Genomic DNA, 15,278 nt, shown 5'->3' with positions numbered 1-15,278 from the left:
GAGATCCCACAACCCAGTATCCCCCATAGGCTGTCTGTGGACTTGGCCTATACAGTCGCTCTATCTGATACAGGATTTGCCACGTTCTCCTTTTCTCCCATAGATTTATCTATTTTCTAGGCAAGGTCATCCTCAACTATACAGATTAGATGATCTTCACATTGTAACCTTTTGAGTTCCATTGTAGCCTCAACCAGATGGTCGTGGTGTAGCTCGTTAATTTCATCCTTATGCAGGTCTAGAATCGTCCATTCACCTGTAATAATAGTAATAATCGTTGGCGCAACAATCCAATTAGATTAGGGCCTTGAAGTGTATTAAAGCACTTTATTCAAGACCGTAGCTATTCGGAAACCCATACTCCTGTAGGGGCCAAAGATTTTTCCAGAGATTCTTTCCTTGAACGCGGCTTGGCTGTGGCGGCTTAGAAGTCGATAAAGAGGTAGTGCAACTGATGGCCGTATTCCGACTGTTTTTCCATTCATTACCGCGCAGAGAACTTCTGATCTGTTATTGATTTGCCTGGAGTGAAGCCTCTTTGGTGTGGGGCCAAAGATGTTCTGGGCTTATGGGTTTATCCTGGCGCAAACAACGTGATACCTCTTTAACTGCTCTACTGGGTGATATCTGCGTTCAATGTATATGACAAAAGTGCCCCGATATCCGTCATTCGCTGTCTCAAAACTTGAGCATAAGTTGATGTGGAATTTGGCGCAACTCATTTTCATCGTACTTAAAAAGTCGATTACGATTCCATCGGCGGCTACCACTTATAACGCTTTGGCTGATGAATTGGCGGATTGTTTTTTCCATGCTTGTTGGTGACAGCATCCTTGCGAGACCTCCAGATCACCGATATTCTGGTTGCTATGTAGTTTGTCAAAGTACTCAACCCATCGCTTGGTGGGTGAGTCTTCGGGTTTGATGCATTGCCCGGTATGCAACATTCGTCTGGTCCACTGGTAACATACAACAACATACAATCAGTTGGTCCAGCTCTTTTTGCAACTGGGACTTAATAGGTTTGTGGTTATATCAACGATAACGTTTTTCATATAGCTTTCAAGGCGGTTTGTCACTAGGCGGTTCATCACTAGGATCTCTGTAAGGTTATTGCGACATCTATTTTTCTCTTATAAATGTTACCAAGATGTTGATATGGATGGTTGCAGTGTCACTCTCGCCTGATTTTCATAGTAAATTCAAAGTGCTGTAGTTTTCGAGCATTTATCAACCATATTGCAGTCCGGTTGGCACATGGTCACTTTGGTTGAAAGGTCCTTTTAGAGGGAGTCGTATTTATTTAACGACGTTTTTCCGCACAAATCATGTATTTCTAACGATCGTTTCAAATGACACAGATTCAACAGTGGGATTTGAACCGCTGCTGAAATGTTCAGTTAGCTGGCAGAGTCCAAGGGTTTGTTTCACCGTCTGATAGAAGATATTTCTCACCAACCCTGTAGTTTTTGCTGTAGGGAGGTTAATGTTAATCAGTAATATATTTAGATATTTACTTCGCAACCGCAGAATGAACAGCTTTTGATTATGTTTTCAAAGCCGGAACCAGCAGGTTTCATTTTTCCGCCTGGGTAGAAAACTTGCTACCAGCACATGGTTACTGAATGGCCAGAAAAATATGTAATGTAGAGGTTCTTCTCCATGAAACCGATCCCTGTCCAGCGTGTTTGTTGTAACACTGTGACATATTGGAACAGGGTATCGCCTAGTTGCTTGGCAGCTTTTATTCTGCACAGAAAGCGCAAGTTCCAAGGGAGCGGTTGTTTGTTTTCATTGCGGAGTCCATCACGGTAAAATAGATTCCAACTCCCCAACCTAGAGGACTAGTTGATACAATTTATATCGTTTTTAGGCGCGGTAGAAATGTCTTCGTGGAATGATGGGGTTTGGTAAGGGAGCTATTTAGGTTGGTTCAGCAGGCATTTACCAAGTTATTAATTTCTGCTTTCGTTCTTGGTATTATATTTGACCACCACGCACTTTGCCACCGATCATTTTTTTCTCGTTATCGGTGATGGATGGGCCATGTTATCTTTATGTATATATCTCGACGTTTGTATATATCCTGTGAACCTCGAACGGGAAGGCTTGGATTTGAAGAAGTTAGCAGCAGATTCAAACTTAAGGTCAATAACAGAACCGAGATTCTCAGTGTGATTGATCTCAGTGTGATTGATTACACTCTTCCTGTTTGCATTAATGGGCAGACTGTCTAGGGTGTCGAATAATTTGTATATCTAGGAAGCGTCCCTTCTGCTGGCAGCAGAAGAATCACACTTGATGTCACTTGGTGCATTAGTAGCACTAATTCCGCTTTTCCTTCATTTGAATACCGCAGACCAGAGTTTATACGCATTTCAGTCCTTAGTTAACGTGTATTAACCACATATCCTTAAAATTTTTCACAATAAAAGTAGTATAATCTGCGAATCAAATAACTAGAAAATATGATATATTGAAAAATTGTGATATTCATACAAATATTCGAACTCATAAATCGAATGCCTTCCTATCAATAAAAAAAATACAAAATAGTCGACCATAATAATCGAGCGTCGACAAATACTAATTGAGGAATACAATGCATGAGATGTTTTTTGAAATAAGCTGCAATCTTCAATACAATGGACGATAAATCTATTTTTGAACTTGAAATTGGTATAAAAGAGTGAAAACTGGAACGGATCCGCACCAGTTCCTTGAATCGTCGAAGAACCGAAATTTTCAAAATGAAAGCCATCGCAGTTATTGCCCTCCTCGTACTTGTTTCCTGTGCCCAGGCCAGGATTTACACCCGTTGCGAGATGGCTCGTATCCTTTACCACGACTACGGTGTAACCAACATGATCACCCTCGCCAACTGGATTTGTTTGATTCAACACGAATCATCCTTCAACGATCAAGCCGTCGGTGCCATCAACTACAACGGAACCCAAGATTTCGGTCTCTTCCAAATCAACAACCAATGGTGGTGTCAAGGAAACGTTTCCTCCTACAATAGCTGTGGAATCGCCTGTACCGCTCTTCTCGGAAACTTGCCAGCCTCCTGGAAGTGTGCCCAACTTGTCTACCAACAACAAGGATTCAAGGCCTGGTACGGTTGGCTCAACTACTGTAACGGAACTGCTCCAAGTGTCGCTGACTGTATCTAAACATTTGGTTCGAAATTTGAATAAAGAGCATTTCAAAAAAGTATTTGTCTTTGGTAACATACGAAGGCTTTAGTTCTCTTTGCATCTAATCAAATCCGCTAAGAAACTGATATCCCAAAGGCTGCTCTCACTCATCGAGCAAGGCGGTGGTTTAGCAGATCGAGAGTGCGGATTTCGGCAGCCCCGTTGTATAAATAGATACGGTAGTAATGATTACAGATCTGGCCTGGGGAAGCAATTTTCATGCGAATGTATATATTCCAATATCCTCCAAATGGGGCGGAGGCAACCACAACTGTGTGCTTCTACTCTCTTCAGCTCTTTCGGACAAGCCAGTCTTGCTAGGGTGACCTAATCGTCAGCCACTCTGGGAAAAAGTTACGTTGGGTCCCCGTCAAAGTCGATGGTTTTCCATCGTTAGAGGCGGAAACCGGAGAAGCTGCGATAAATTGTTCCGAGGGAAGTCAGTGGTGATGTCAAACTCAACATTTTATTCAACTTGAACGTGTTAATGACAGGGATGATTTCAACTTTATTGTGGGGGAACAGTCCCTATCCGCAAATTAAGTTTTCGTTGTCCTGGCATATTATGGACGAAAGTCGGAGCATCGTGTACATATGTACATGTTTTATAATCCTTATGAAGCGATCCTTCCTCCTCTTCATCTGGACCTCACAGGACCCCGGAAACGATTACGACTAGTTACAAGCTCTTTTGTGATGGTACACCTCGTACCAAAATCATTGTTGTTTATGGGAACTTCTAATTCCCTGACCAAGCAAACGTGGGATTCCATCTCTCTGGGGCATATTGTGTTGCATTCCCGATATGTTCAACCAAATCCGAACGCTAATAGGCTGCTGGTAGCATTTTTACCGCGTCTATCTCCTTTCCCCATTCTTTACGGACCTTCATCTTTTTCGTTATGTTATCTATATCTTCAAATACTATAGTGTTTTGTGTAAAACAAAACCTTGTCACACGCAATTTTCTCCAAAACGGCAATCCCGATTCGAACGAACTTTGATGGACATATAGGCACTATGCAATCTGACTTATAGGATGAAATAAATTTGCATGGTGGTCAAAGGGTAGTATAGGTCCCAGAGCAAAACGTGGACTGGTACCCACGATGGAGCATAAAACCTGGGAAATGCCTGCTGAACCAACACCAACAGCTCTACTACCAAACCCTATCTCCACCTCCACGTGGTGACCGCTGGCAGCTCTTTCGTAACGAAAAGCTGCAGACGGAGAAGGATGAAGGCGAGTCTCCCGCACCTAAAAACGGGACAAACTGTACCAACTGGTCCCCCAGGCTGGGGCTTGGGTAGGGCTGACAACCCTACACGGAAAACCGATGTTACGGAGCCACGAAAGGAGCCTCGGACAGGATGGACTTTACAACGACGAATCCGGCAACGACAACGGATTAACGATTTGCGCATTTTCTCATGGAACGTGCGCTCCCTGTACAGAGAGAAAGCTGATGAACAGCTTGCCGATACCCTGTCCCAATATAGGGCTGATATAACAGCGTTACAAGAAATGCGATGGACAGGGACCGGTTTCCTGGAGAAGAGCCACTACACCATATATTATAGCGGCCATCCAGTAAACCATGTGCTCGGAATAGGTTTCTTAGTCAGCCAAAAAATGAAACCTGCTGTTATCGGCTTTGAAAACATAAGCGAACGGTTATGCACTCTGCGCTTGCGAGACAAGTTTAGAAATATAAGCCTCATTAACGTTCACGCCCCTACAGAGGAGACTGAAGAGTCGGAGAAGAATACCTTCTACGAGGCAGTAGAACGAACCCTTGAAGCCTGCCCCAGATATGATATTAAACTCATACTTGGGGATTTTAACAGCCAAGGGAAGGAGCCCGTGTTCAGGCGATACGTTGGCTTCCATAGCTAACATGAAAAAAACAAATGATAACGGACTGCGGATTATTAAATTAGCAGGGTCACACGAAATGATTGTCGGAAGTATCTGTTTTGCGCGAGAAGCGGTCCACAAACATACGTGGGCCTCTCCAGACGGGACCACTTTCAACCAAATTGACCACGTGTTGATCGAACCACCACCTCTCAGCCTTGATGAATATCAGAACATATAGGGGGGCCAATATAGACTCGGATAACTATCTCGTTGGCATGGCGCTCCGAGCTCGAATAACAATACCACCTAGAATCCCCTCTGACAATCAGGTGAGAGTGAACACTGAAGCCATCCACAACACAATCCTCCGCGACACCTACACGAGGGAAATGGCTGCCGCAATAACCGCAGTCAACAGAGGACCTGGAGATGAAGCATCAACAAATGATCTTGACAATCACCTGAAGAATGTTATCATGGATACGGCCACAAACATACTTGGCCCCAGCCACAAAAGGAGTCGGAACGACTGGTTTGACGATGAATGTAAACTAGCAACGGAACGGAAGAATGCCGCATACCGAGTAATGTTGCATTCTTAAAGAACGCGGGCACGCGCAGAGACTTATCACGAACTCCGTCGAGCGGAAAAGCGACTTCACAGACGGAAAAAGAAAGCCGGGGAGAACCAACAAGTCTGCGAACTAGAAAAGAACAGGGAACAACCGCACCAGGGGCAGAAGTTTTACCAACAACTCAGCAGGATGAAGCCTTATACACCTCGATGCTCATCCTGCCGAGACAAAGATGGAAATCTGATTTCCGACAGAATAGGCATATTAGAGCGATGGGTTGAGTACTTTGATGAGCTACTGAACAATCAGAACATCTACGAGTTGGAGGTCCCGTTAACTGAAGACGACGGATAAATACTGCCATCACCAAGTTTAGGAGAAACAGTCCGTGCAATTCATGGGCTTAAAATTCATGAGTCGCCAGGAGCCGATTGAATTACGGCGACCAGTTACACCAAGTGGTTCATCAACTTGGACTTTAGGAATGGGACAGCGAATGAATGGCTGACGATTGGCAACGAGGCATTATCTGTCTCATACATAAAAAGGGAGAGATCACACAGTGCTGCAATTATAGAGGTATCACGTTGCTGAGTATCATCTATAAGATATTCTCCGCTATCTTGTTGGGCCGGATAGCCCCATACGCCCAGAACATCATTCGCCCATACCAAAGAGGCTTCACTCCAGGCAAATCAGCAACAGATCAGATTTTCTCTCTGGGGCAAGCGATGGGAAAACTGTTGGAATATGGACAACAGTTGCACCATCTGTTCATCGACTTTAAAGCCGCCTATGATAGCATAGCCAGGGTAAAACTGTACACGGCCATGAGAGAATTCGGTATCCCGACGTAATTAATAAGACTAACTAGGCTGACCCTGACCAATGTGCGAGGCCAGATAAAAGTAGCAGGATCACTCTCAAAACCATTCGGCATCAGCCACGGTCTACGACAAGGGGATGCCCTATCATGCGTTCTCTTTAACATGGCCCTCGAAAAAGTGATCCGTGATGCTGAGGTAAATGCAAGAGGTACGATCCTCTTCAAGTCCACCCAACTACTGGCCTATGGTGACGATATCGACATCATGGGAAGAACCCCCCGAGACGTACAAACTGCCTTCATCCAGATCGAGCAGGCGGCAAGTGGCGCGAGATCTTGGGCTGCATAACAATGAAGGCAAGGCAAAATATATGGTGGCAACGTTAGCATCGAAGACGAATCAACCAACAACATCAAATCGCGCTGGTCAAACACAACCACGAAGAAGAATAAGGATAGGAGAATATAACTTTGAGACCGTTGACAATTTCTGCTATCTAGGGTCGAAAATCACAACCGATAACAGCTACGATGAGAAATGCGCGCACGGTTATTGTTAGCCAACAGAGCCTATTTCAGCTTACAAAGACTGTTCCGCTCGCATCGTCTCACCATGGGGTTAAAGCTCTTACTGTACAAGACTATGATCTTGCCATTCCTCATGTATTCTTCGGAAACTTGGGTTCTTAGCAAGAAAAATTGCGAACTCTTGCCGCGTTCGAGAGAAGAATCCTCCGAAGAATTTTTGGCCCCCTACATGAGGATGGACGATTCCGTAGCCTACACAATGGCGAAATCTGTGAGCGATACCATGACCGTCCGGTTGTGGATAAAATCCGGCTCAATAGGTTACGGTGGGCGGGTCACTTATTCCGTATGGATGAGGATGATCGCACCCGGAAAGTCTATAAGGGCAATATCTATGGCAGAAAAGGAAGACGAGGCAGACCCTGCCTAAGATGGAGCGATGGCGTAGGTCAGGACGCCAGACAGCTTTTAGAGATATCGAATTGGTGAACCTCGGCGCAAAACCGGGATGTCTGGAGTTTCTTATTAAGGCAGGCCTAGACCGGATACCGGTTGTTGCGGCGTTGATGATGATGAATTTACATGGAGTTCAAAAGGGAGCCCCATACATGCAAAGGGGAGTGCAAAATTTTTTTTCATCTAATATAGTCATATCCGTTATCAAATTTTCGGAAATTACCCAACCCAAAAATCCGAAAAAAAACTGGAAGGTGGGTTTATATGAGATCAATACATCAAGATCTATCCCTTTGCGATGTGTGTGCAAATAATCTTCATAATAGTATATTATCAACTTTTAGAAATTCACTGGAAAAACTTCCTTAGGTTCATCCTAGAAATACCAAATTTGCACCAGAATAAAGGACATTGTCTCGGATACGCACGCTAAATTTCATGCAAATCTGCCCAACAGCGCCAAAGTTATAGCAGTTCAAACTCATCAATTCTGCACGAATCTACTGCATGCCATGTAAATAAGATTCTGAAGTTGACATACCATGTATCGTCTATGGGATTTTCCGTGAGATTCTGGAGAATAGGTCCTAAGCGTTCCACCAGTTTTACCTTGTATTCTTCCGCTCATCAATCATCTGCTCTCTTCCCAACCTCGAATTTTCGAAGCGGGTTGGCTTTTTTTCCGCGGTTTTTTGAAATTCCGCACTTTTAGACGCTTTTTGCCATGTAGTGATCGTAGTTCCAGGATACTTGTGCCGCAGAACCATCTTCTGTTGATGAGAAAGTGATTCACCAGGCTGAAGGTAACGGAATCTGGAGGCGGCTATGCCCTTTTGTGAATGAGCTTGTGTGGGAAGAATGTCGATTTTATGATTAAATTTCTGCTACTTGCAAAGTCAATGAAATGTTAGACGTTGCCATTTAATATACTATGGAGACTGTGCCCCTCCTCCTCTTTAAAGTCCCTATCTACTGATAGGTTCCCACCTTTGAAGATTATGTTCGGCATCATGTCGGTTAACTCGCAACTATTCCAATTCGATTCCTGGACTTCTAGAATCTAGAGATTGGTACTTACTGGCCTGTTGGAGTAGATCTTTGACAGCACCAACAAGTCAGAATACCGGAAGCTGGACACATCGGGTATAAAGGCTTTGTGTTCATCTTTTGTAGGAAATGTTCTAGGCACATTTTCCCATTTGTACATGCCTAAAAGTTCTAAACATTCCTTGATATGTCTTCAAATGTCAACTTAGTCGTTCATAACACTGCCGATGGCGTCATATTCATCTTAGAGTGCGATAAATTAACGAGAAATGCATAATTTTGACCTTCTATAACTTTGTTAATAATCATTGGATTATTTCCAAACTTTCCAAAATTATAATACATAATTGCCTATAACGGTACCAAATTTCAAATTTCTAGGATGAACTTAAGGGTGATTTTCATGGTAAATTTCTAAAATATGGTAATAATTATTTATATAAAATATGGTAATAATTATTATTTTTTTTAGCAGAGATAGAAATGATATGCATTTAGAGTGCTACACTTCGTATGGATGCACCATTGTCATTTTTTTCAGATTTTTCGGTTGGGTAGGTTCTGAGAACGTGACCTGTTACACTACCCCACTCGATTATATTCTGCAAAAAGAAATGTACACCGTCCCTTCACATATTTGAGGGAGCTCACACACAACATAAAATGGCGCCACTTGCTATACGTAAAGGGATTTAAAGGTAATAACTGATCAAATTTTCTGACAATTGGTTCAGCTATTTCCGAATGAATCCAGTGTGACAGAGAGATAGACAGACGGAAAGGCATACACAACTGACCTGCCCGCATCTTCTGCTCGATATCGTGGATAAAGAGGAGCGCAAACATCACAAGGAAGTGTTGGGTGTCTACACCATAATAAATAATCGTTGCCGCAACAATCCATGTTGGATTAGGGCCTTGAAGTGTGTTAGAGCACTTCATTCAAGACCGTAACGGTACACTACAGGATTACAGCACCATATAGGAGGCAATGTGATCAGCATTACGCTCGCCCGAGATTATTACCCTGATTTGACTCAGGTACTCATTCACAGCTGAGTCGACTGGTATCCGACGTCAAATCACGATACAAATTCCACTGCGACCAGCGAGATTTGAACCGCGACCTTCCGTACGACAGCCTTGTGCTCTAACCATTCAGCTATCCGTACAGTCTACATCATACCTGCGGTAACTGAGGAGGAACTTGCGCAAATTTGCTGGAGAATTGGTGATAACAAAGCACCCGGTCTGGATACTGTTCCCAATAGAGCTCTTAAATTCGCTGTTAAAACCAGACCCGACTGGTTTATCAGCGTTTTTGAAACCTGCATGGTAGAACGAATTTTCTCCGACCGGTGGAAGAGGTAAAACCAGTTTTGCTCCCAAAGCTAAATAAGCACCAGGACACCCATTATAATACCGACCGATTTGCCTCGTCGACATAACAGGAAAGATGCTCGAAAGGGTCATCTACAACAGACTGCTCCCTTTCATTGAATATAAGGATGACTATCGGACCGACAATTTGGATTTCGACAAGCCCACTTAACGACATCGCGGCTCGAGACGCGATGTCGTCTAAAAATGCCGCGCCGTGGTGATGTTGGACATCAAAAATGTGTTCAATGCCGCCAGCTGAGAGTGAATAAAAAGCACACTGGCTAAAACGGGTGTCCCTAGTTATTTGACTAAGCTCCTCGACAGTTACCTTTCGGAGAGGACACTTTGGTACGACACGGATGAGGGATCCAAGTAGTACACCGTCACCGCAGGAGTACCACAGGACTCAGTGTTGGGTCCTCTCCTGTGGAACGTCATAAACAATGGGGCCTTGTCCTTCTCGTGCCAAAGGAGGCCACGATAATCGGTTTCGCAGATGATCTAGCTGTGGTTGTCGTTGCCAAACAACCTGAAGACGTTGAAGTGTACGCTAACGAAATCATTAGCACCATAAAAGCGTGGCTGGTGATGGTTCAACTTGACCTTGCGGAACAAAAGACGGAGGCGGTCTTGATTACCAACCGTAGGAAGAGGAATACGATTAATATTCATGCTGGTGGCCACATAATCACTTCGAAACGGGTTATCAAATACTTAGGGGTGATGATTGACGCTACAATCAATTTCAAGGGACGCCTGGACTATGCCTGTGAGAAAGCGGTAAATATCAGCGGATCATTAGCGCGGATGATGCCTAACATTGGAGGCCCAAGATACAGTAACGATTACTTGTGGCCGGAATGGTTCGCTCCACACTATTATATGCAGCACCAGTTTGGGAGGAAGCACTACCGCGTGTTATTGCGGTATTGATCCCCATAGACATTCTTGCAAGTGAGACTCGCTGCCTGTTCGAGAAAAGGAAAATGAATCCTCCTGAAAAGGATGCACAATACCGAAAGGCGGCAAGGCGAGAGTCGCTGGAGAAGTGGCAGCAACGGTGGAATGACTCGCAGAGGGGTCGCTGGACCCACACTTTGATTCCCCGTATTGAGGAGTGGATCCGACGACACGGCGAGATTAACTACCATCTGACGTAATTCCTGCTAGGACATGGTGGTGACAGGAAGTATTTGCACCAATTCAGGCTGGATGATTTTCCCTTTTGTCGTGAATGTGGTTGCACATCTGAGGCCCTGGAGCATGTTATGTTCCACTGTTGACGATTTTTCTCAGAGAGGAGGAGTCTGGAAGACTCCTTGAAACCAACCTAAGCCCGCAGAACATCGTCGGGGAAATGTTGAAGTCGGAGGGAAATTGGTGTATGGTGAACTCCGCAATGAAAAGAATACAGGAGCAACTTGGAAAAGCGGAGCGCGCAAGAAGGACGCGAAGAATGGAAGGCTTGGTCGCTTAAATCGCAGTCCACCCCGCGAAGTAATGGTTTGCGGCGGTGAAAGTGCCTGACGCGGCAGTTTCTTTGTAAGATTGTCACCTCCATCCATAGGAACCAGACGGGCAGGCATACATCGACTCGATTCTAATAAGGTTTTGTTTCACACAAAACTTTAAAAAGAGAAAGCCGTATTTCCGGTCCTGCATCGGCAGTGAGTGCAGCGACATTTACCTTTGGGGCCAAGCCGGTCGAGCCTGCAGCATCGTCAGCTTCCATCGTCAGTTCGATAGCTTCCATTGATTCGAATGAAGTTTCTGAGCCGGTAGCCAAACTTGTGTTTACTTTTGGGAGCATATCAGCCACTAACCCGAGTGAAACTACAACCACCACTTCAGCAAGTTCCATCGCTTTTTCAAGTAGTGGCTCTAGTTTATCTACTCAACCAAAAATTACTTTTGTATCTTCACACGAAAGCGTAGGGCTCCATTGGATTCATCGTAGGAGTCCATTGGATTCATCAACGACATACCCGAAAAGTGCTCTTACTCAAAGATAAATGACACCCTTATCGAGCGACTGTCGGTAAATTAGTCAGCAAAGCTGAATCACTTGTTGACCTAACTCACCTTATGTATTCGCTCCCCGAGCCAACTACCGCGGTATATGAAGCAGTTTGGTGGGCACAAATTCGGAGTGGAGCTTCTGAAGTCGCTGTAGTTGCAGCGACTCCTGGGAAGCATTCAGGCTATTTTGGCCTGTGCGGACTCCTTCCTTGGTCAGCGAAACGTCGCGGGTAGCCACGGGCCAAATTATCGGGTTTCAGCAGATGGTCGTAACCCTCGCAGCTACTGTCTCTAAGCTAGCGGCAATAGTCGGGAGGTAGATTTCGAACTTGTTCGCGTTCCGCCAATCGAAATGGACCATCGAGTAGTCGCACGCTGGGGTCCTCAACGAGTCCTGCACTTTGCTGGTACGACCGCTTATTTGCCGACAAGGCAAGGTAGTGTACCAGCCCGTGCACGTTCATGGCATCAAAAAGCTAAACTCGTTGGGAGCTCCAGCGGGGGCTACCTAGAAAGCAGCTCCACGCCGCCTAACCATGTTGACACTGATATAGACGTGTCAGTTCGCACGGTATTGCGTAATTACAAATTGATCCCGCAACAACTTCTACCAGCGGCAGTAAACTCCTCTACCATACACATTGACGGCTACACGCACGTGGACGTAAGTCTGGGAATTCGACGAACGTTTTCATGGCGTTTTGTTATAGCGGACATCAGCAGTCCTACATTAGGCGCAGACTTCCTGGGCCAGTATGGATTCTTGGTGGATTTGTAGAACAGGTCTCTTATAAATGCAATCCTCAACGCCTACTTGTCTGGGCCTAAGACCAAAGACTCGCACGTAATTGCGTAACCTACAGAAGCCGTCTAGCTGAACTGAGCTAGCCAAATGACAGCTGGTAGATGCTACACTCCTGGCATTCCCTCAATCAGATGCGCCCCTAACCGTATTCGTTGATGGCTCAGACATCGTAGGTGCTGCCCCTGTGTGTGAACCTAATTTGGTAGACATTGGGCTTCTTTTCCAAACAATTGAATACAGCTCAACGGAACTATAGCATTTACGATCGTGAACTATTAGCCGCGTACATGGCAATCAAATAACCCCAATATTCCTTAGAAGGCATACCGTTCGCATTACTCGCCAACTTCGGCAACTGAACTTCATATGCCAGTTCCAGTAAGGACAATGTACATAGGTGCAGATGCTTTGTGACGCATTTCAGAGGTGAACATCCCTGCCACGGTCGATTTTTTGACAATCGCCGAGGAATAGAAGGATGAGTGCTTCAGAGCCTCAATTATATGGTCATAATTTCAACTATTCTTCGCCTACCTTCTGACAGTCGCAATGAATTTTCCATGGTGGACCTCTTCAGTAACTCAACTGAATTATGCCAAAGCGAGCAACTAGCCCTACAGCCACCGTACACAAATATTTGTAGGTGCAGTACCGTCGGACTCAGCATGAAACTTCCACAGGGGGTCTGACAGCAAATATCTGAGGCAAACTGGATTTCCGGTCACCAACATAGGTTAGACAATCCCAAAGGTATCATAGAGAATAACGAGTAAATACTACGTCACTAAATTACTAGAGGGATTAAGAATAGCAGTCGAAGCGACTTAAGCCAATACAATATTTGACTGCCGTATAACTGAGTCGAAATACACAAGTACTGCATAATTCCAAAAGGGCCTCGTTTGAATACTATTTATTACATTTTACTCATGCACTCGAGTCCTACTAAAAATCCAGGAAGAAGATGAAAATATTGATTGCTTTCTTAGAAAGTGCCTCGAAATGGCTACATTGTTTACTGCCATTTTATACAATAAAAGATTTGACGTGTTCGATAAACACTCCTCTCATATTTATTCACATAATAATAGAACAATCGGCAAATCAAATAGATATCGACGAAAAAGAAAGGTCTAATTATCATCAAATTCATATAAATATTCAAATCCATAAATTGGTTGTCTCCTTATCAGTAAAAAAATGTTTCGGAAAGGAAAAACAGAACACTTGACCATAATCATCGAGCGTCGATGAGCACTAATTAAGAAATACAATGAGGTGCGTAAGATTCATATCTGAAATACGGTGCAATTTCGAATACAATGGAAGATAAGTCTATTTTTGAATTTGAGGCTGGTATAAAAGAGTAATTACTGAAACGAACCCTCATCAGTTCGTTCAGTGTCTTGAAGAACCGAAATCTCCAAAATGAAAGCCATCGCAGTTTTTGCCCTCCTCGTTCTTGTTTCCTGTGCTCAAGCCAGGATCTACAGCCGTTGCAAGATGGCTCGTATCCTTTACCATGACTATGGTGTAACCACATGATCACCCTCGCCATCAACTACAACGGAACCCAAAATTTTGGTCTCTTCCAAATCAACAACCAATGGTGGTGTCAAGGAAACGTCTCCTCCTACAATAGCTGTGGACTCGCCAGTACCGCTCTTCTCGGAAACTTGCCAGCCTCCTGGAAGTGTGTCCAACTTGTCTACCAACAACAAGGATTCAAGGCCTGGTACGGATGGCTCAACTATTGTAACGGAACTGCCCCAAGTGTTGCTGACTGCATCTAAGTTCTTTACCTGAAAGTTGAATAAAGAGCATTTCAGAAAAGATTCGGTTTTTGGTACATTTATGCAAGGTATGATTAGGACTAAAATTGAACTGTAAACTAAAATTCGTGTGCGGGATCAGATTTGTTTTAAGTGCCCAGAATGTGGTAAGATGATGGGATTTACAACCAAATAAGTTTAGGGCTTTACTGTTTGTCTGTCTGTCTGTCTGATTATCATATGCAAAATGGTAACATATGTACGCATTCAGAGAATGGTATGATTTTATAAGGGGCTTGACGACGCTCTTCTTTTCTCCGAACCTAGCCTTGCAACAAATGAAAGGTCCTGATTAATATTTTGTAAAATAGGGCTCAGATGTGGCATCGGTTGAAACTACAGCGCAGCAGAAATCTATTATCGTATCTGCCATTTCACAGCGTGTGACCTTTTTTTTGTTTCTTGAAATCTTGGTCCCAAGTTGTTGGGAGACTTTTTGTACACAGTATTCTTTTTATTTCGTAGTTCATAGCATCTTTAATCCTTTCCACCATTCCATTCCCAATGCCCTAAATCGCTTTCCAACTACGCCTTAACAAAAGTTAGTGTATTTAAATATATATTTTATGTCACCGACTTAATTTTCCTTTCAAATCTGTACAGAGAATCTGTGAACGTTAAAGTCTCCATGCAAGCCAAACATCCTACTCCTTAGTTATATAATCATATATTTTCGAAAAAAAATGAAGGTTTTGTGCTCATTATTTGCCTGCCTCTCTGTATGTTTGTCTGTCTGTCCATCTGTCCAT

At 44.0% G+C, this 15,278-nt stretch overlaps 1 protein-coding gene across 1 annotated transcript; it reads left to right on the top strand.

Annotated features, from left to right (window-relative positions):
- The first annotated feature begins 2,698 nt into the window (after positions 1 to 2,698).
- Positions 2,699 to 14,491, top strand: LOC119655165 (lysozyme 2-like). Its single transcript, XM_038060913.1, has 2 exons — positions 2,699 to 2,964; positions 14,282 to 14,491. The coding sequence occupies exons 1-2, from the start codon at positions 2,751 to 2,753 to the stop codon at positions 14,488 to 14,490; spliced, it is 423 nt and encodes a 140-aa protein (XP_037916841.1). The 5' UTR covers positions 2,699 to 2,750; the 3' UTR covers position 14,491.
- The last annotated feature ends 787 nt before the right edge of the window (positions 14,492 to 15,278 follow it).

The sequence above is a fragment of the Hermetia illucens genome, chromosome 4 (genome assembly GCF_905115235.1).
Source record: "Hermetia illucens chromosome 4, iHerIll2.2.curated.20191125, whole genome shotgun sequence".
NCBI lineage: Eukaryota > Metazoa > Arthropoda > Insecta > Diptera > Stratiomyidae > Hermetia > Hermetia illucens.
This window is presented reverse-complemented; position numbering and strand designations above follow the sequence as displayed.